The sequence below is a fragment of the Catharus ustulatus genome, chromosome 2 (genome assembly GCF_009819885.2).
Source record: "Catharus ustulatus isolate bCatUst1 chromosome 2, bCatUst1.pri.v2, whole genome shotgun sequence".
Lineage (NCBI taxonomy): Eukaryota > Metazoa > Chordata > Aves > Passeriformes > Turdidae > Catharus > Catharus ustulatus.
In genome coordinates this window covers 15606978-15630637 of record NC_046222.1, presented here as the reverse complement: position 1 = coordinate 15630637, position 23660 = coordinate 15606978, and the positions used below count along the sequence as shown (strand labels likewise).

General features: G+C 39.3%; 1 protein-coding gene across 1 annotated transcript in view; it reads right to left on the bottom strand.

The window, feature by feature from the left end:
- The window catches only part of UVRAG (UV radiation resistance associated), an 87386-nt gene that overhangs the window by 20094 nt on the left and 43632 nt on the right, over nucleotides 1–23660 (bottom strand). Inside the window, exon 13 of the mRNA XM_033052811.1 lies at nucleotides 12107–12185. Within this exon, the coding sequence (XP_032908702.1) occupies nucleotides 12107–12185 (79 nt within the window). The remainder of the gene's footprint in view (nucleotides 1–12106; nucleotides 12186–23660) is intronic.

The following is a 23660-nucleotide window of genomic DNA, read 5'->3' as shown; positions in this document are numbered from 1 at the left end:
TACTGAAAAGCCCTTAAGCCACAACTTTAGTGAAACATGTTGTGGTATCAATAGCTCTTTAGATAATGTACCGCCAAACTAAGCATCTAAAAATACTTTTCATTTTTCATACTTCACAAGTCTATCAGTAAGCATCAATTACAGTTTAGAAGCAATCATAACAAAAGGTTTTTTTAAACATTTTAAGATTCTTGGGGAAGTAGGAGCTGAAAAAAGAAAAATAACCACTGTGAGTAAACAAGGCTTGAAGTCCTCAATCTTGCTTCCAGAAGGAGCAAATAGCATCCAAGCAAGAGCTCAAATACAACAGCTATTTCAATAGATACGATGACTTATCTTCATATGCCTGTGTCCATATCCCAGAGTTACACCTGAAAAGCAGATATTTACTTTGCAACTCATTCAAGAGTATTAAACTAGCAAGAAAGCAAGTTACCATTAATCCATTGAACACATACTTTCAAGTTCCTCAAGCCAACCCAGCATGCCTAAAGCCTTCACTAAAGCCATCTTAAAAGACCTGCACCACAATTTTAATTTAGCAATAGCAAATAAGGCACACAAACAGCAATCAAAGCAGTAAGAGAAGGTAACTGCATTATATGCTCTACTTTTGAAGGATACTTACAACCAGATATTTTTAAAGCATACTCAGTCTGAACAAACCTGATTTGTCCCACATTTACAAGGGAGATGCTGATACCAATAAGACAACTTCCTGGTATCACAAAATCGTAGAATGGTTTGGGTTAGAAAGGACTTCTAAGCTCATCCAGTTTAACCCCAGTGCCATGGGCTTAGAGGCCTTCCACTAGACCTGGTTGCTCCAAGACCTGTCCAGCCCAGTCTTGAACACTTCCAGGGATGGGGCAGCCACAGCTTCTCTGGGCAACCTGATGAGGCCAGGGTCTCATCACTCTCACAGCCAATAATTTCTGCCCAATATCCCATCTAGCCCTGCCCTCCGGCAGTGGGAAGCCATTCTCCCTTGTCCTGTCATTCCAGTCTCCCTCTCCTGGTCTCTTGGAGCCCCTTCAGGAACAGGAAGGGACTTTAAGGTTCTCACAAACTGCATCAAATTGAGATGGAAACAACTTCTCACCACTGCTTCTTCCTGCCCCAAGAACAGCCTTTCTTGGTAAAGGAAACCTCCTTTCCTCTCCTCTCAGGCTGGAGAATTTTAATTCACTTCCGTCTGAAAGGCAGGGGAAATTCATGCATGAAGTCTACATACAGGAATGATTCAGAAGTGATCAGGAAAACTATATTCTCATCTGATAACAGACCTAATTCCCTTTTACCTTCTTTGTTTTGCCCTAGAATTATATTAAGCTGCTTCTTACTTTCACATTCACCAAAACACAAAGTCTGATCTTTATTCAAAGACAGCAGCAGCCTCAATTCTAAATGCACAACAGCTTACACATTTAGGAAGCAGTTTTCTTCTAATTTTTAAAACTTCAGCAATATTTAATACTGGATTTTGGTTTCACAGTAGTAATGTTTATTGGAGATAGACCTCAAGAAAATAAGGAAATAGGAGTATGTGTTTGAGTACATGTAGAACACACTGTAGAACTAAACATTTAGATGAGCCAAAAAAGCTGCATTTCCTCAAGAACTCTCTCACTGATATTTATGAAACCCTTCTTGAGAGTAAACACAACACCCCTCCAGAGAGGTCTCAGACATCAACCTTCAAGGTTTCAGTCTGGTGTCCAGTAAGGGGAACCATTGTCAAAGGCTGGGAGAAATAGTCACTCGTGTAAGTAAAGTATGCCTATAAAACTTCGCAGTCACTGGGCTTGTTACAAAAACCAGCATATATGGGCCCCCATGCCCATAAAGGTACACCTCATATGCCACAACTGTTTAATAAAAGAACATTAAAAAAGGTAATTTAGAAGATAGAGCAGTTATATGCCTCCAAAAAGCTTCCCCAGCTCCCCAGTGAAGCACTCAAATAACTAAAACCATGTTTACTGCAGTCTTGCTGCATTTATAGCTTGATAAGATGAAACTATAGAGCCCATAACCTTTACAGGTTCAGGTCAGAGCTTCTTAAAAGGGTTCAGCATCACTAATTGATAATTATAGGAAATGGGTACACTTATTTCCTATGACTTCATTTATCCTGAGCTTTTGTATTAAAAATCATTAGATCAAGCACAGAACAAAAGGTCAGATGTGCAAAAGTCAAAAGGGCAAAGATAAGAAACATTCTGTGCCTCCATCTTAAATGTGACATTTTCTCTGTGTGTTTAGCTCCCCAAATGTAATTGTGCATACCTGAAGTTTGCTTTTTACCTATATATCAGCCTAGGAATACCAGAAGGGCAATATCCTCAGGGAATACACAGGTATATATTCTCAGGGAACACACAGGTAAGGACAGAGAATTCTCCCACCTTGTCCAGGATGGAAATCATAGAAAATACATGGTTGGGGTTATAGTGCTACACACTCCTCCTCCACTTATCTGTTACTTTCCCATTATAATAAATCCACTCCAAAACCAGGCAATTTTCCCATATGACATCAGTGCAGCTTGACCCTCCACCTTAAGATGTTGCAGGAAAAGAACTCATTATTATTATCAGAATTATTTCAGTGGGCAAACACTGAGCTCCATTAAATGTTGTAAACACAAAATCTTTCAGCCATTTGTTCTTTCATGTTATGTCAGGAAAGCCCTTGTTTTAAAATGGGTGAAATTGAGCTTCTGGCTGTTCATTCATCCAGGTTTTCTGAACCCTGCTCTTTCAGGTGAAAAGGCTTTTGCTTTGAGAAAGCTTTACTCAAAGAGCAAGTGATTCAGCCCATGACGTGGAGCTTAAATGGAAGAAGAATTTGGGGATTCTCTGCTCCCAGCAACATCTTGCATTTCAGCTGAACTGCTTTCCAGGCATCTATTACATTACAGTCAATGAACAAAGGAGACTGACTTCTAAAAAAAAGATTAGATTGGGAAGCCCTCTCACTTGAGGAGCACAGAATGAACAGTTTAACCTGTGAAAGACTTGCTTCCTATCAGGATAACACCAGCATTCAGTCAACTCCATTTGGCAGTAAGACATACCAACAGGAAATGGTTTCCCACATGATGAATGGTATTTCAAACTTAAAAGCTGAGGTCAGAGAGCATTAAACCAAGGACAGTTCAGCACTGCTCTTCCTGAAAACATCAACTTACACATGCAAAATTGAAGCAGAGTTTGTTTTTTTCCTAATTATACAATATTAACTTCACAAATATTCACATGAATTACACACAAGGCCAGCAAAGAGAGATGCAATAACCCCTTCAGTATTTCCAGTCTCTTGAAAAACAAAATATTTTAAAGCTCTGGATTTCCAAACACTCTGGACTGACCAAAAAGTATATGAGCCCATACATATCAGACACTTCTAATCCATTTGTTGGAGAACAACTTGCTCTAAATCTGAAAGACATTTATGGATGATTAAGAAGCTACATACCAAAAGCTTTCAAAATAGGTTTTGTGCCCTGATGTGCCAAATCTTACACACAGAAGTATGAGAGCGATCCTGACCCAAGGAGGACAAAACATACATATTAAACTATACAATAGAAGAACAAAGAATGTGGGGGAAGAAGCAAAGATAATGGAAGCTCAGAATAAAAAATAAACCCCACAAGTCATAGCTTGTCACTTACTAGTATATAAAAGATAAGAATTTTTATGCATTAAAATAAGCCAAGTTTCAAGAAATGAGATGCATTTTACCATAATTCTTTTACCCACTAAGAAATTAGTCACATGGTAGAAAGAGAGAAGGCTCTGAAGGAACAAACAGGTTTACAAAGCAGGACCTGGAATTCCACTGATGTGAATACTTCACATTTGAATGTCCAGCTTTGCCTCTAGTGCACATACCCTACTTGTTAAAAATTATACACTGCAGCTTTTTCCTACACTGATACATTGTGCCAGCGTTCAGTAACAGACTTCCCACTTCCCTATCTCTTTCAATTTTATAACACAGAACTTATACACACTACAAAGCAGCTGAAGCTGGCAGACAATGTGTTTATGCCAGATTAACTAGATCAGGAATCCATTTGCATTTTGATTACTCAGTTTTGGTTCTATTTTAAAAACATACTCATTTTTTTAGGAAACTTTGCAGTCTGAAGAGCTAATGCACAGAGATGATGACAGCTACACAGGACAAAAGCTATGGAACACGCAGAACATGTCTGCAAAGCTGGACTCCCAAAATCATTTTGGTGGATTGACTCCAGGCACAGCTGGTGATGTCACCTCTTTTATGCATAGAAACCCAGAACAGTTCGGGTTAGAAAGGACTTCTAAGCTCATCCAGTTCTAACCCCCCTGCCATGGGCTTAGATACCTTCCACTAGACTTGGTTGCTCCAAGACCTGTCCAGCCCGGCATTGAACAGTTCCAGGGTTGGGGCACCCACAGCTTCTCTGGGCAAGCTGTGCCAGAGCCTCATCACCCTCACAGCCAAAAATTTCTGCCCGATATCCCACCTAACCCTGCCCTCTGGCAGTGAGAAGCCATTCTCCCTTGTCCTGTCAATCCAGGCTCTTCTCCAAATTCCCTCTTCAGCTGTCTTGGAGCCCCTTCAGGCACTGGAAGGGGCTCTGAGGTCCTCCTAAAGCCATCCCTTCTCCAGGTTGAAAAATCCAAGCTCTCCCAGCCTGTCCATACATGAGAAGTGCTTCATCCCTCCAGTAACCCAATCCCACTGGTCATCCCTCCAGAGCTGCAGGAGCCTCCAGCACCGCCTGAGCTTAGGCTGCAGGTGCTGGGATCTGTATGGGTTGAACAGCCAAGATCTGCTCCTTCACAGAGTAAATTAATCTTGGCCTTTGCCTATGGACAAGGATAGGCAGGCTTTCAGCTGATGGAAAGCTGGGACTTTAGTTACAGCTAATCCAGTCTCATTTCAACCTGTTTTATCTTGGCATAGATGATAGGAAAGATAAAAAAAACCTTTCCAAAAAGTTTGCAAAAAATGTATATAGATTCCCCAATTCTAAATGATCTGGCTAAGTATAAGATCACTGTTACCCTAGGAAAGTTTAAGGAATGGAACCTCTCCTAAGAGCTTTTGGCTCTACACATCTGGAGAAGGTACTTTGTGGTTTTTCAGGTGCAGTCCCTTCCTCTTAACATTAAAATGAGAACTTGGCACTTCACAAGACAAGGACTAGACTCTGGCTTCAACCTGTGCTCTCTCAAGAACACTTTTCCGTATGTAGCTAAATTGGCCTTGGATTCAGACAGCGCATTCTTTCTGAACTGTATGTTTTATAATCTTAGTTTAGGGGCCTCATAAAAGATGTAGTGTGCAAGTCACAGTATCCTACACTCAAAGGGCCATAACCACTGCATATACACCACTACCCACAGAAATCTTAAAGACACTTCTGCTCCTTCGTGTTTATTGCCAAAACAAATTTCTAGGCCTAACATTTCTGCTGTTCAACTTCCCATGGAAAAGTTTATTAGTTTCTATTATAGAGCTGATTTTCTCTCATGTTTGATAGCCTAACAGAGCCAGAAACTGAACCTCTTGCCTCATTTCATGTTTAACAGCAGAATTTCAGTTCAGCCTCTTACATATGGCACTAGTACACAAGCATTCTACTTGAATTCCGTGCAGGTATTAGGAAGATGACACTTTAACTACACCTACAATATAACAAGTATTTTGTTTTTCTTCTATGGTTCTGTGAATGTTACTTTGTGCATTAGACAAGCAACTCACCCACAAAAGAGCATTCCCAGGAAAGCAGCATTGGCTGCTCAGCTTCTCAGGCAGATTACACAAAGCATGTAAACACCACCTGCCACCATGTGGATACAATGGCAGTGGACACACAAGAGGAAGGCTAGACATCAGTTACTTCCCTGGATCTGGACTCTACTGATGAGAAAAAGAACCTTGGGGGAGCTGACAAGAGAGTGTTTTGGGTTTTTTTCACATCAAATAGCAAAGTTCTTGTGTTGCTAATGACTCTCAGATGAAAGCAGAACTATTCTTTGGCCAGGGCTGAGCAAGTCATGCCAATGCGAACGGGAGTGTCAAGAGTGTCAGTCTAACACAACTCAATGGCAGTCTGACAAAACAATGAGGATGAGAAAAGAAGCCTTCCCTGTGAAACAATCCTGAGCACGGCATCCAGGTTGAACAGAAGAAAAAATAACCTTAACACTCATACAGATACAGTGTAACAAATTCCACAGGTTTCACTAAACCTGCAAGTGATGCCTGGAAGGTGATACTCTGTCTGACACCGTATGCAGAGACCCTGTTAAAAAACACAGAAGATGAACTTTTTACATAGGCAGACAGGAATAGGAAAAGGGGAAGAGATTTCAACTAAAAGAGGGAAGATTTAGATTAGACACTTGAAAGAAGTTCTTTACCCAAAAGGTGGTGAGACCCTGGCACAGGTTGCCCAGAGAAGCTGTGGCTGCTCCATCCCTGGAAGTGTTCAAGGCCAGGCTGGAAAAGGCTTGGAGCAACCTGGTCTAGTGTTGGTATAGAGAATGTGTGGGTCTAGGGAAGGTGTCCCTGCCCATGAACAGGATGGTCTTCAAGTTCCCTTGCAACCCAAACTGTTCTATGAGTCTATGAACTGAGGTAAGACTAGACACATTCACTCCTTGGGTTTGCTGTAGGAAAACAAAGAGTTGTAAAATGGTCCAAATTATTTGGCACCTGGTTTTGCAAGTCTACTTTTCAAGAGCCATTAATTTAGAGAAGGACAGAACATCACCACTCCTGAGCCCATGTCCAATAAGGCCAGATGGAGACAATGACCTAGGTCACAGCAAAAGAATAAAAAGGGTCTCACAACAGTCATACAGCTGCCTTCTGGTTCTGTGGTAAAGCTGAGATAAGACTTAGAATAAGAAATCCAGAAGATTGAGAGGCAAATTAATTTGATGTCCTTCAGTAGCTGATTGAAATAGCAAATAATTTGAAACTTAGATTGTAAATAACTTGACTGCCCTGTTCAAGAAAACAGCTGCAGTAAATTCCCTTCTTACTGGTATGTAAAGAAACCAGCTTTACAGCTCTATTGAAATTATGTTCTCTACAAGCAATCTGGGAACTGGACAAGGAATAATGCCTGTCAAGTATCATGCAAGAGACAACCTCTTGAATACCTAAAGAAATTGGAACTTTGATGAACAAGATGGACATGCTCTCCTCAATGGCATACATCATAAATGCATGCATTAGACATAATGACCAATACAGTACAGAAATAATTTAATACAGAATCACAGAATTGCTTCAGTTGGAAGGAACTTTCAAATCCATCTCATTCTAACATCCTGCCACAGGCAAGGACACATTCCACTAGACCAGGCTGATCCAAGCCCCATCCAACCTGGCCTTGGACACCTCCAGGGATAGGGCAGCCACAGCTTCTCTGAAAAACCTGTGCCAGGGCCTCACCACTCTCATCTTTCTGGATATACAATTTTGGGTGAGTTATTCTCCCACAGTAACACTGTGTGTGCTCACTAGGGACTCACTCACCTCAAGGAAGATGGTCACTAAATTAGTATCAGCTCATCATATGTAATGAAGAACCTACACTGAAGTCAGCCAAAGCAATTAAGGCTCTGGGAACAAAGGAAAGAGACAGCAAAGCAGCCAGTAAAGAAGCAATAAAGACTCTTTCTTTCTACAGGCCTGCAGTTTGACACTCAAAGCCACTGCACTCTCAATACCCCCTTATTTCAAAGTTAAAAAAAAAAAAAAATTAAATAATTGAGATGAAAAAGCCTAGAGCAGCAAGATCACTGTTCAAGCACTCTGTTCCACAAGGTCCATGTCTGTGCCCCAGCAGAACTGGGTGCCACCCACAGAGTATGCTCAGAACAAAGAGAAGTCTCAGAGATGCCATTTTGATCCTTTCTGTGTTTACTTATCACCCACAAAAAAACCTCACCAAGCTTCAGGGATTTCCTAATATTCATCCACCATAACAAGAGGTTTTAATGGTGTAATCTCAGTTACTTCACTGTGAACACCAGGATGAGAGTTCACTTCTTTCTCCTGCTAGAGCCTCAGCTTCCTCAGATACTCCATACACATCCCTAACTTTGGAGCTACAGTTTATGGGGCTAGGACTTGCTGAATGCTCTCCCACTGTCCAATGCTTTGGAGAGCTGTGCAATTCACTCCCATTTTTAGCAACTCTATTCTACTTCACCTTTGACAATGATAGTGGTAGGTATTATTAGACGTAAGTGACTAATTTCTCTTGGAAAAAACCCCTGCATTTCTATGCTAGCGAGTGTCAAACAGCTGAAATCTTAAATGGAAATGTATGGCCTTAGATAATGTTATCCAACTCAAAAAGCTCCTCTGTGAACTTTGTGAGAGAGACAATTTTACAAACAGAAAATACGGGTATTGAAACAATTCGTGCTCACATACAGATGGAAGTTATTATGAACTCTCAGAATTAACACACATTGTTTCAACTTTGGAATGTAACAGCAAAGCAAGTTTCTCCAAAAAATACTCTACCATGCCAGCACTAAGCTGCTTCTAATTCCAGCTGAATTCTCCTGAGTGCAAGATGTGGTTTCCAGTGTTATTATCCTGCTGTTTTACAAAACAGTACCACTTTATCTCTAGAAGAGTTTTTATGTCAATAATTTTATTTAATATCAACCCCATTTCACTTCTTCCACATTCACATTTCTCCTTGCTGCCAGAATTCTAGGTAATTGTAAAAGGTAAAAAAAATACATAAAAATCTGTGAAACCAGGGAAGCTTATACAAATAATTTAATACAATTTCTTTAAGTTGATAAGAGTTTTTCTGGGCTCTTTGTTTGTCAGATTGCTCAAAACTTGCATGAATGATTTAAGTGAGGTGATAGAGACCCAGGTTCTTGTTTTCATGCTCCAGTGAAGTCACCACTATTCTTCTCAAGCACCTCCAACCTTCCCACAGCCCACAGAGGGAATTAAGCAACTGATTTACATTTATTCCTGACAAAGAGGACTGGTTCTTTGAATTAAGGCCAACACCTTGGGGTGATGGTCTGGAGATAAGAGAGAGGCAGCTGCTCATTCTCCATTCAAACTTAATTTTTCACACATTCACAAGAACTGAGCATATCTGGATACTTCTCTGAAAGCAGCCATAAGGTCTACTAAAAGCTACATAACTTCAACAGTTTCAGCATCCCAAGGAACACACAAAGGATTCAGACAATCTTGGGTTTTTAGGTCAAGTCGGCCCCAGAGCACAGAGGGTTTTCTGATGCGTTTCTGCACATTATCTACCTGCTCTGCTTTCACAATGGAATTTCCCCTTGGCAGAACTATAAAAACCAGCAATATTTTACTAAGGACATCAAAACAAAGGTGACTACAACAGTTTATGTGGACATCAGTAACACTTTCATGATTAAATAAGTAGTAGAAGCACACCCAGAAATTTTTATTTACTTTTATTATGTTTTTCTATCCAACAGTACACAATCTCAGGCATTAAGATGTGAACCACTAGTGTTCTAGTAACCACTTTGAAGTCTGGCCACTGACTAGCCTGTACCAGTACCAATGAACCCAAGTAGAACTGGAAACTGTTTTTATACCAATACATACTTAAAGCCTTCATTTACTTTTATAAGTTTAAAGACATGCCAGTGATTTCAGAAACCAACTGCAAGCTATTGTAAGGCAACATGGGTGAGTGACCATGTATTCAACCACCCAGAGTCCTTCAGAAACAGGACAAGAAAAGAATGAGAGGTTTCAGTAAGTCCAAGAGTGGTAACAACTCAGAGGAGACAAGTCAAAGAGATAAACAGGAAAACAAGTGAAGTGCTGACAGTTCCTATAAAAAAATACCAAAGGCACAAGTGTCAAGTAAGCCAAACTACATGAACAGCAAAGACAACCACCCTGGGCTCAATGAAGAATTCACCATTTTGATGAAAAAACATGCTTGCAGCATACAACTGAATGGCAAACTCCAGAATAAGGTAAAAACTAGGAAGGGCTGAAAGGCAAAGCATCAACGACTCACAAGTTACAGAATGAACTAGTGTAAGCAGAATGAAGTAGGAGGCAGAGATTTAGGAAAGCATTGATTTGATAGTAATGAAGAGGGAGGTCTATCAAAGCATTTGAGGGAAAGACTAATCCCTTTTCCTCACTAATCTTCCCTCTGGAGGTCAAGTGTGAACAGCTGGCTGCCATTACTAACACCACCAACAAGGAGGTACAGTCTAAGATACATTAACAGCCTGGCTAAGCAAATTTCCAAGATTAACTTCTGTCTTAAGTATTTTAGCCTTTAAATAATTTCAGAGGTCATTGTCCAAAATACACTAAGCATGGGCAAGTCTGGAAAATGGTAAATGCAATCCAAGCTTAAAAAACAAACACCACAAAAATACTTAGAAGCTTTACTTCAATTTGGGATAAGGAATGGCAAAAAAGTGATGGAAGGGAAAACTGGAAAAACAAATAAGGCTAGTAAAAAGCATAAAAAGGTCAGATTTTTCAAGAATAAAACTGTAAGATTAATGTAATTTCAAACAAGTTAGAAATGTCATATTTCTGTTGGAATTTAAATCTCTCAGCATTTTCTGGTATAATATGCTCACAAGCATACTGGGGAAATGGGATATTGATGAAGTATGAGTGAATACAGAGAAAGTACTCTTTGGGTGTAATAAAGAATGGTTCATGGCTACAACTGAAGTGCTGGCAAAGTGGGACTCCACCTGGAATAACAGAACCACAGCTCTATCCAATATTTTAATTAGGTAATCTGGACAGGGCATAGGCTCAGATGCAGCCAGCATAAAGCTGAGACTGAGTTCTGAACCTCTAGTGTTATGCCACCAAAGTAGAAACATGATTAAGAACAAGAAAGTTCATCTTTAAGAATACATTCAAGGTACAGAATGTAAAAAGTGAATTAAACAAGTTGCCTGCACAGATTCAGAATGGACTCTTGTGTTGCTGTGCAGAAGGGCAGTTGGTTGCAGAAAATCCCAAGATTTATTCTGCTAGACTTTTTAGAACATAAACCTATTAGATTCCAATGAACTGGAAATAAAAGGACAAGACTTGGGAAGCATTTCTCCCATCCTACTCAATGTTTTGAAAGTGACAGTTGCCCACTGTATCTAGCTTTGGGCATTGCATTTCAAGAAAAATGTGGATTCAGATGGAGCATGTGAGACAAGAGAAGCGTTGAAAAGTGGTTTTTCAATGCATGAAAGCTTGCAAAGAGGAAGAGACTTAAATGGATCAGATTATTGTAATATATAAACAGAGGCAAGACAGGACTCAATGTCAGAAATTAGATGTCTCTAGTGGCCAAGACAGTCAAGCAGTACTTCTATCACAGCTTTTCTTCACAGAACATCACCAGGGACAGCATAAGAGCAGCTGATCCTGCCCTAGGACTACATTCCACTGGAAACAGCCAGGCCTCTTTCAGACCAGTTTTCTGAACATTCTGAATTCCATAGCAAATGTGTTAGCTGCAGGTATCACTGCCATCTCAAGTACAAGTTTGCAAAGTCTCTTGCATTTTTCAGAGTAAAGGATGTTTTAAAAAATACATTAAAGACAAGGAAGTAAGGTTGATTAGAGGACTTTTTAAATAAAAGTCACACATTTGCAATACTTCATATTTTCCACACATATTGTTTTCTTATAAGGGCAGAATACTAGTTGAAGTAATAATACAGCAAAATTAAAAACACATGAGCAAGAGTTATATTAATAGATCTTCACTTATGACAGAATAAAAAACCAGAATATTTACAGTTTTCAAAACAGTGTGAAGTCTATAGACTCAAAGAATATACCATCTGAAAAGGAAAAGATTCATTATTATTTGTCAAGTTCTTCTCTAAGCACCACAGAAGAAAATCTCAAGCACAAAGCTGTAAGGTAAGTGAAAATTATGTTTTCAAGGACATTTTTCTTAGCTCACAGGTTTTCATCACAGAGAGCAGCATCACAAGACAGCATATGCACAGTCATGTCATATTGACACCAAGCTGAAAATAGATATAAATAATAAAAAATAATCAAGTGTACCAACCTGTGCTATATTTTTGTTGAGAAGATAAACTCCATATTCAAACTGAAGCTTCTCCCCTCCTTTTGCATATAAAGGAAATCTGATGGGAAAAAAAAAAGGAGGGGGGAAGAAAGTATTTAAGGTGAAATTATTCAGAAGTTTATGTAAACTACAGATTCCTTTTCTGAGAAGAAAAATATTTAAAAAGCTTCCCTTGTTGACTTCTCCCAGGAACCCCTCCATAGGATGTATTTAGGAACCCTCTGCAACTACAGTCAATCAGCATTTAAAAACTGATGTCAAATCTCAGCTATGGTATTCAATTTTTAAAAGTATTTCAGGTTTTTAAAGCTGCAACATCCCTCTCACCAATCAAAGTGTAATTTCAGAATCACACAGCACAACTCCAGATCCCACATTATCCCTCTGCATTCAGCCAGTCACACTTGGTTAGCTCATTTCCAAACAGAAATAATCTTTTAAAAAAGGTGTTCTCTTTTGATCATTATCCTGTGATTGACAGAGCACAAAGCTCTTTAACCAGAAGAAATTTGCAGGCTCACTTACCATAACAACATTCAGAATAGAAGTGATTCCTTTCAACAAACTTCACACAAGCACCAAAGGCTTGAGTCACAGCATCACACGTCTCTACAGCCCTTGCAAACATTTTATTACTGATCTTTATTTTTCCTACATAATAAATATTGCTCACTATTCTAAATACCCAGATGTAGCAAACAGCTTATAAGGACATAGCATGACACTGCTGTGTGAGACAAGAGAACTAAAACATTAGTCCTTAAATATTGAAACTCTTTGACAGTTTTTGCATCAAAGAATATAATTTTATATGTCTGCTTAAAAGAATCCCTGCTTAAGTAAAGCAGTTCTCAAACAGCTTTAACAGCTGCACACTGTATTTCTATTGTCTTTTGACTCCTCCTCAGCACCAGAGGTTATGAGATCATCGTGGTCAATTCAGCAATCTTAATACAAACTAAACTTTATTTTTATGGGAACTACAGCATGAATCAAGCTTTGCCTTTTCGTGAACCACATCCAGCAGCTCCTAATCAAGATGCTGAATGAATTACCAACATAAGCCCCGTGCTTCAGCAGAAACCAAAGTCTCTCTCAAATATAAGATAACAAATACAGGAGATCAGTATCTACTAGAAACAACACACATTCTGGAGAGGTGATTAGGCAAAGTGAATTTTATCATCAATCAGCCTCACAGCAGAGCACATTTGTAATTTTAAGAATTATACAGTGCCATTAAAGCTAAAGGTTAACAGGTCACAATCACAGTAGATTAAATATTGAGATGTGAGTTTCATGTTCTCTGCTACTTTCAAACTTGCTAGGTCTCCAAGTCGAGGAACATTAAAATCTCTGTGAATAGTATATATCTAGCTCACCTTGCTTAATAGATCTATAAATCAAACTTGTTCCCCATGCAGGAAAATGAAACCTTTCCAAATGAACACATGCTACAAAAATTCCACGACACATTATTCTAAGTGTTCTAAAATACAAAGCAAGAGGAATTCATTTCAATATCTCCAATTACACTACCAAAACAGATCAAGGGTTAGATTTAAAGAATAACTTGACAATTAACAGTCTAAAACTAACCACTTTTTTTACAATAAAAGCACCATTAGGGACACAAACAATGTTTCCCTAGAAGGTAGCATTTCATGAAGTCACTGGTAATGGGAACCATGTATTCTATTATTAGGCACAGAGCTCTTTGATCCATGCAGTATAGAAAGGGGGTAAAAACTGGCTTATGGGGCTTGTTGACATCTCCCACACAGATTCTTTTAAAAGGGAAAATCAGACTTTTCTGCTTCTTACATTGATCCTACTTCTTTGCCAGTATTCACATTTCTATCCTCTAATTTCCACTAATTAATCTTGAAAGGTTTTAAATCATGTACATCCTCAGGTCAGCTTTCACAACATAATCACTTAAACAAAAGTCTTGAAAACTGTCAGTGGATGCCTCTGCATATACACATTTATGACTCCAGAGAAAAAATATTGCTAAGTTTTATGCCTCTCTCTTTCTGTGTTATCTTGCTTGCCCATTAAATCTGGTCACAAGCATTAACTCAAGGGAGAGGAACCCAAACATTTTATATAGTGCTACAGTGAGTATAATTGAACCCAACTTGAACTGCTGCCTGTGTGAAATTCTTCTTGCCTTCTCCACAGAAAGGCACTGACTGTAAGCTTAGCCTCTCCCTGTGGCATGCTGCAAAAAGCCATGTCTGCTGTGTAAGGATGTTATACTAAATATTTTTGAAAAACACTATTTTAATGTTTTTATAATCACAAAACACAAAATAAAATTTAAAATGGCATCTGCCTACCTATTCTACTCCAAAGTGCACCTTCCTTCTTTCCATTCTTGCTGATATATTTGGGGAAAAAAAGCACTATGTTCCTTTAAAGCAAAACACAGATACTTATTCTGGGATAAAAAATCCAAAGGAATGTGATATGTTTAGTGGAAAGAATAAACCACAAGCTACAGGTACCCTTTCTATAATGAACAGAAAAGAATATCTGAGACTGAGAGAAGTTATCAAGTGTTGGAAATTTGCTCTCAGTCCAGAACAGAGCTCAGAAGTTGAGCTCTTGTCCTGCTCAGAGTAGTACTCACACTCTAGGAAACCATGTATCTGCCACGTGAATAGTCAGGAATTATGAACAAAACAGTTTCTGCTCAGTGAGGATTAATGTGTGCCTTTGTAAAAATATGTTGTCATTTACACAGACCTATGGAAAATGACATTTCAATAGCACGTAGACTTCTTAAAATAGAGTGCTAACACACCCTGAGTTTACAGAAGATTATCTATTTCTTTAGAGACAGCCAATACAGCAATAGTAGTTTTAATAATGACTTATAAAGAAGATTTTGGTTCAGAAAACATTAACCTGATGCAAGAAAAAGTCCACCATGTTTAGTAACTTTTAACAGGTTTACCCCATTTGGAGCTGTTTCTGCACCTGGTGTTTCCACTGCTTTCAAGACATGTCAGCAATGGTAGGAGCCTGTACTGGGGAAAAGCACAAGAACTAGGAGAGATTAAGCAAATAATCAGTCAGCAGGCATGCATAAAGGTGGCTTTAGGATCTATGAGAATTGTGCCAAAGATGCTGAAATTAAACAAATCCCACTTTGAATCCAGAAGGTGGAGAACTCTGGATAAGAGTGATCCAAACTGCACACCACATTGATTTGAACCAGATGGTCAATAAGTGCTTTGAAAGTCTAAGACAACATAAAGAAGATTCTTGATCTTAAAAGCTTCCATTTATTTCAGGAGTCTCATGTTTTGCTTATTTAATCCTATAGGACTGTGACAAACACTAAGTTTTTACTAATTTTTTTGAGTCATGTTCTGTTTTATAGGGCTTACTGGGATACAAGTCAGATGATCAGTGTTACCCAGTTGCATCATAATGTATATCTACAATAAACCACAAAACACATGCAGGACATTTTTAGGCACGTAGCTCACATCCCCTTCCATGGCATGTCACTTTGGACAAAACTTGTGCTTTTCTATGGTGATGCCACAATGACTGAACAGTTTCTCCCCAGTGAACCAACACTATTATATTCAAGACCCAAGCAATCCTGGCCCCACAAGAAGAGATTTTGATTGTCATTTCTCACAGATGAAAAAAAAATATTAATAAAATAAACCCAAAATAATAGAAGCAGATAAAAGACACTTTGAATCTCTGACTAACTTCATTTTAGAGGAGCTTAGAATAGAGATGACAACTCATCTGCCCTAACCTTACCTCTCTCATCCTCACCCACTTGTCCTCTCTCCCATCTCTCCTGCTTGGAGGGTTCCCAAGCCCCTCCTCTCTACCTGCAATCTTAATTTCACCAAGTCATTGTCCACCGCTTTATTTTGATCCATTCCCTATTAATTCCTACCACACTTCCTAAGCAGACTTCAGCTACTGGATAAAGAACTTTACAGCTTAAAACTTGCTTTTCTATCAAATCCATCTAATATTCAAATAAATATTGAATACAGAGGGTCTGCTGATATGCAGTGAGTAAGGAAACAAGCATGAGCAGGTGAAGGTTCAATGGAGTTATGATAAAGAAAAAGCAAGGCAGAGGTTACGTGCCTGGTGCACAGTTACCCTCAGGGGGGAAAAGTAACTTCAAGTCAGACTTTTAAATAAAAAACAGGGCTGAAAGTCTACCTGTAATCCACACTGAAACTACAAAACCAGCACATTACCATCAACAATGGAATTAAGTTTTGAGTTCAAGGACCTCACAACACTTCGCAAATGCTAAGTTTTTAAGTAGCTACTTTGAATATTTGCATTACAAATATCATTCTGGTAGGTATAAAGCTTAAAGGTACCCGACTACACCATCAACAGGACTCTCAGAGAGCTGTTACTTTGTTTAGTCTGATTAGACTTTATTCTACCACGGCATTTAATCAAATAGAACACTCTGTCGACATAAGAAACACACATAACTCTAAGAAATTTAACAATGTATAATCTAATTACAGTAAATCACATCAAGGTTACAAAGACCAGACAGACCACTAAATCATCCACTCTGGTTTAAAAGTCTTTCTGTTAAAAAAGAGAAACTCAATATATGTGTTTCCAGGCAATATGGAAAACCAATGGTGGCTGGTTGTCAGCATTTCCACTCCATGTGACTCATGCAGATGCAAACAGCTGAACAGAAATCTCAGTGTCAAATCAAGGCAAAATTCAATTTGCATTTCATGAGTAGCAGACAGGATTTTAGATGAACACTTTTGCCAGTTATGCTTGTGTAGGGGCCTGAAGGCAGCTCTGCTAGAAGCTGGCTCTGTAATTCTACAGGATCCATGCAGGAATCTGATCCAGGGGTTGCAGCCCGTCCCATGAGACCACAAGCCACTGCTCGTGTTGCTGTTTATCCAGACACAGGAGATCATCCTGTAATCATAATGCTACAGGCACAAGGAATCCCAATGCATCACCTCTAAGGCAAGTTCAGACTGCCCTGTACACTCAGCTATCCTAACACTTTCCTCTAAATAAACTTCACCCTTCCTAGGAGTAGGAAAGCTGTTTAAGTCACCTTCCATTGTTAATTTAAGTCTTTTCCATGGTTCAAGACATAACGAAGACTGCTCATGTGCTGCTGAAAGTAAAACCAAGAAATTTCAGAGGCAGATGGAGAAAAGGTCTCTTTAAAGGATTTTTCATTTTCATGTCTGCAGTTTGAGGTGTGATGCCTGCAGATCATATCCATAATCTATTCTGAGGGTTTTTTTTTTTTTTTACCTTATAAGGAGTATTACTGACTTCTTAACTTCTCTTTACTGACTTTTCAAACCCCTGGCTTTGGTAAGAGCACAGACAACAATTTCCTAATATAGTGTCTTCAACCAAAACTGCTCACTAATACTGATGTATTTAAAAACCAGAAAACTGACTACGGAAAAAGAGATATTTTAAAACTGCCCACAGATATTGGTTCTGGAAAACCAGGGGCCTGCTTCAAAGCTAAAACTATGATTACACTATTTGCGGTATTTTAGGCATTAGACCATTCTTACAACTCAAATAAATTGTGCTAAGTATTCTACTCTAACCACTAAAACTCTTCCCTGTCCTACTTTCTCCAGCTGACCCTCAAAAAATGCTCACCAGCCATCAGGATCTCATTGAATTTCATATCTTTATCTCATCTTTAGCTGTTTCACATAGTCACTTTGGTGCTTGATGAACACTACAGGATTCCTGGCTCAGGCAGATGGTATATGTTAGGAAAAGCTGAAAGAATCCTCATTCTACACATTTATTTCAGACCTCAAGTATCTTTTACAAATTCAAGTCCAAATACATTTACTGTTGTGTTCTGTGATTTATGAACTCTGCATTCAGAAATATCACTTATGTACCAATATACTGATGGCCCACTTTTATTGTCTATAACCACCTGCCTTTAACACAAACTATTTTTAAAGCTTATGAAATTGCTTCATTTTTAACTGCTTTCACCTGCTTCTACTTTGGTAATACACCATATGTTTTAGATCTTTCATTCTCTCTTCTGTTCAGACTCTGCCATGTCCCCAATTATATTAAAGTCTCAAAGTTTAATCTGTACTTCAGAAAGCTCTTAAGGGAAGAAGTCAGTAAAATAATGATTTTTACACATCACATCCAACTGTCTTGCACAGGCCGAAGTGTGGCACAATTTAAGTATCATATTACATCTCATTTGGCAAATCTAAGTAAAATTCCAAATCTAGTTTGGAATTATGTTACATAGCCTTAACTTTCTAAGTGATTCAGAACTTTAAGGACCAGTAATATTTGCAGTTTTATAAACTAAATTAGGACACTTATGCTTTAAGAACCTTGAATTATCGCAAAATGGTTTGTGTTGGAAGGGACCTTAAAACCCATCTAGTTCCAACCTCCTACCAAGGGCAGGGACACCTCCCACTAGACCAGGTTGCTCCAAGTCCTGTTCTACCTGTCCCTGCACATTTCCAGGGATGAGGCAGCCACTGTTTCTCTGGGTAACCCGTGTCAGGGTCTCCTTACCCTCATAGGGAAGAATTTCTTCCCAATATTCCATCTAACCCTGCTGTCTGGCAGTGAAACCCACCTCTTCAGCCTGTCCAGGTCCCTCTGCATGCCATCCCTTCCCTCTAGCATCACATAGCTTGGTGTCATTGGCAAACTCCATCTCAGTGTCCATGTCATTGACTTGGACCAGCTAAACAGTGCTGGTCACAATTCCAAATCATGAGAACACCAATCAGCACTGCTGTCCATTTGGACATCAAGACATTGCCCAGAAGTTAAGTGCAGATTGGAATCTTAGCCTAAAGATTAAATTAAGCTGACACCACCACATTTTCACATCACTGTATTTACACTATCTTTGATAATTTCTGCACAACTGTGTCAAATTTGTCAGACAACAAACTCAACCTGGCTTTTTCTTTCACTTCACATTCTCAAGGACAGTAAGCAGAATGACTGCAGGGAGGTGGCTGCAGAGTAGACTTGGCAGAATGCAGTTGAAACCCAGTTATTCACTATCATACAGATAAAGAACTGGTGTAATTTCTGTGACTGTAAGTCACTCGTGCCATAGCAGAGTCATCTATCAGATCTAGGGGAACAACTCTGTCTCACACAACACTACTAAACATGGGTCAGTTAAGAAAAAATAGTTTTAAGCTTTAGACCATGGATAGGACACTCTATACAAGGATAGGACTAAATACCACAATCCAGATAAGATGAAGGCCTGAAAAAGTCACAAGTTCTTGTTTGATATGTCTGAAGTATGAGGAGTGTACAAGAAAAGGTTTAAATATTTACTGGAGTTTGAGTTATTTCAGCCTCACCTCCTTTTGGGGTCTGCAAGGGGGACAGGCAGGGGAGGAAAGAGCTAGAGTTTTCCCTCCAACCTAACCACATCCTGTTTGCTCACTGTAATGGAATGCTGTATCCAGAGGAGGAAGCTTGTTTTATTTAGAAATCCTGGAGCTTCTCTGAACCAGAAGAAATTAAACCCCAAAAGCCTTTTAAGTGAGAAGGACCACCACTGTCCTGACAGCTCACTTCAGATCACAATTTCTCAGGACTTCAAATCAAATACTAGAACAAATAAGCTGAACAAGAGCCACAAGCACCAAAATATCCAGCATTCCTAACATCTTAGCATTCCACCTGAAGATCAAGGTGTGAGAAGCTTTGGCTGCACAGCTTCAAAACCTGTTTCCTCCTCAGATAAACTGCACCACAGGTCTATCAGCTTCAGAGCAGAGACTGCACAGACCTTCTGCAGAAGACCCAAAATTAAATGAAAAGACAGAAAAAAGGACTATGAGTTACAAATCACAAGCAAATTCAGACTGGATTACTGTATGGTTTTGAGTTCCTACTTAAGCGAAAAAGCTTGTAAAACAAATCTGATGACAAAAATAGACTGCCATGAGGAAAAAGCATATCCCCATTCAAGCTTTATACAACACATAAATAATTAGTTTACTGGGAAAAGAAAACATTAGTTTAACTTTATGAAATGTATTCTCAAAGTGCTTTTCTGAACAGTTCAGATGATGATAATCAAAAGCAGAGGCATCTTTCTGTGATAAGTGCAACTGCTGGGACCTTGCTCTTGGGGAATGCACGATAGCTTCAGTATGTACAGACTGGAGAGAGAAAATAAAAGATCAGATCCAGATTATGAAAGTCAGGCAGTTCCTGACAAGACAGTAACCGCTTTGTGTAAGAGGGTATCATTCAACTGCTTCACCAAATCATTTCAAACACCTCAAAATCACAGCGAAGAATTCACGGAGCCAGTAACACTGATGGCTTTTTGTAAATTGGGCATTTCCATGACATATTTCAGCTTGGATTCAAGGCTTGCACCATACAAGCCATGATGGATGCCACAACACATGGACTATCTGTAAGGACAGAGTAGACAACCTTGCTATCAGAACATTAAATCTCACTGCCACTGAAGGATCATTTTTAACTAGAAGGCACTTTATACAGGTCAAGTCCCTGCTTGTTTAAAAAAATGAAGTAACATTTTGGGAAAAAAAAATCTCAACAGGAGTATAGTGTTCCAATGGGAGTAAATTAAGACTAGTATGTCTTCACAAAAACATTTCTCAGCTGGTCTCAGATGTCTGGGGTCAGTGGTCTCATCTACTGCAGTAAACAAAATCTGTTTTCTCAGACTGGTCAGGAGCATGCAAAAACTTCCAGTTCCCAGAAACAGTGTTAGCAGTATCTAAAATCATTAAACAACACCTGATCTAATTCTTTATCTATACACAGAAGTATCTGCTGACTCAATGAAGACAAAAGCATTGTTTTGCTAATCAAGAATCAAATAAGCCAGGATTCTAGCTAAATATCCTCAAGAATTGTAGAATGTAAAAATACAGGTCAAGATAAGTTCATGGCAAAAAGCATTCTTTGAGCAATACAGCTGAACCCTTAACACACACTCAATCTACCCCAAAGAATCAACTTTTCTTTGATAGCTATTAGATTTCTCAAGCAACCATCTCCCTCCATCTAAGTTTGCCAAGATTTCTTCCCAAAGCTGCCATTTCATTACCTCAGCTGAAGTACCAAATATGATTAAAGACTTCTCCATTGAGTTGGAAAATCTTAACGTCAGTGAAAAGTTAATCTTCACGTGCTTGTGTTCTGATTTTTCAGACTGCTTTGTTTGCAAATGACTTATCTGTTACCAGGCACAGAGCAATAACAACCTTAGTGGTATTGTACTAAGTCTACTGCAGCTGAAATCCTGATGTTCCCATTCTTCCAAACTGGAGTAAGGCCACAATAAGGAAAATCACTTACAGATTATGCTCATTCAACAAGTGGATTGCAAACGCTCCAAAATTATCTATAGGTTAGTTAAGCAACACTTACCTCCACTTATTTGCATATCCAGCTTGCCACACTTAAAAGAAATTAAAGATAATACATCAAGAAAGATAATTTAGAAGCCTTTTTGGAGCAGAACTGGCAAGGAATCCCAGATGTTTGCTTTATTCAGAGGTCTGAAAAGAAATTTTTTACATCAGAACTTTCACTGCCAGTAACTCACTCTTCATGATTTTTTCTTCAACCTGAAGTATGACACCGAGGTGGTCATTTTCTTACTACTGCTCCTACTAGTCCTCCCTTAACACATTGTGGTGGGAAGAAGGTGCAGCATCCCATCAGATGTACTATTTGATTTCTCTATACTACTCTTATAGAGAAATAATGTTAGTAAAACTATTTATTGAAATAGTTTCCAGTTTTAAGTTACCTAGCAGGGAAGTAAGAGTTCTTGAAAAATCTTTGAGACATAGTAGGAGTGATAGTGCAAAAATTCAACATAAATAATTTGTCTGAATGTGCATTTCACTAGTCCAGATATACAAAGCACATCAGAAAGGTGATTAAACTTAAAAAACCTACTTTTCTTCTTAGAGGAGTATATATATTTCCAAGCTGTTTATACTCAAAAATACTACAACATGAGCAGCAACATAGGAAATGTCACGATGTACGTCTCACTCCAGTCACAACAATCCTTATTTTGCCCTAAGCTGGGAGTCATTCTTTATTAAAAATCTGGGACCATACTAACAGAAGCAATAAATACAGGGTTTGAGAGACACAGTATCAGAACATATCAGAAATAGCTTCATCTCAAAATTCTCACTCTGTTGTTCAGCACGTGATGAAGTGCTAGGTTTCAGTTCCACCAGAACACTGCCAAAGAATTTAGATGATTTATTCTGCAAGCAAGTTTGTTCCTCACTGGAGACAGGAACATGTTGCTGTCTAAGTAGCTTTAATTTGGGAGTTAGATATCCACACAATCAGAGAATTGATCTTTAAGAACATCTCAAATCAAACCACTTACCCAGCACTACCAATGTTAGTGGTTGCCCACCACTAACCCATGTTTCAAATGCCACATTCACGTGGCTTTTAAATCCCTCCAGGGATGTTGACTCCAACACTGTACCAGACTGGACCAGGACTGGACAACACTTTCAGGGAATAATATCCAACCTAAAACCAATATCCAACCTAAAACTTCTCTGGCACAATTTGAGGCTGTTTCCTCTCATCCTGTCACTTGTTACCTGGGAACAGAACCCCCCCCGACCTGGCTCCACCCTCCTGTGGAATTGTAGAAAGTGTAAAGGCTCCCCCTGAGCCTCCTCTTTTCCAGCCTGAGCTCCACCAGCTCCTTCAGTCTCTCCTGGTGCTCCAGACCCCCAACTCCATCCCCATCTCTGGGCATGCTCCAGCTCTTCAATGTCTGTCTTGCTGAGAGAGGCCCAGGATTGGAGATGCCTCACAGTGCCCAGCACAGAGGGACAGTCAGAGTACTGGGCTTGTTGCCACACCATTGCTGATTCAGGCCAGGTGCCCTTGGCCTCCTGTTCCCCTGGGCCCATGTCCAGCCACTGTCCATCAGCACCCCCAGGGTCCTTCCCAGCTTTCCAGTCACTCTGCCCCAAGCCTGCAATGTTCCATGGGATCATGGTGACCCAGGGGTAGGATACAACCCTTGTCCCTGATGAACTTCACACAACTGGCCTTGTCCCATCAATGCAGCCTGTCCAGATCCTTCTGCAGAGTTTTCCTGCCCCCTCCAGCAGCTCAATGCTCCTGCCAAACATGGTGTCCTCTGCAAACTGACTCAAAGGGCACTCACTGCTTTGAAATCTTTTCAACTCCAGGACTTCTGAGAATTCTTCCTTCCTACACATTGCATGCACTCTGGAGATGCTGAAAGGGACCACTGAAGAAGTGAATTAATGAGAAATTTCATTAAAAAATCAGATTCTTGCCTTAGCATGGTAATTCAAAAAGTCATAAAAATAGACTTCATAGGAGAAAATTTAGAGCATTTTGATGGTACCAAAATTAGGCTTTAGAATACAAGAGAGGAACAGTTATTGAGCAGATTACAAGCACTAATATCCCTACAATTACAGAGCTGACC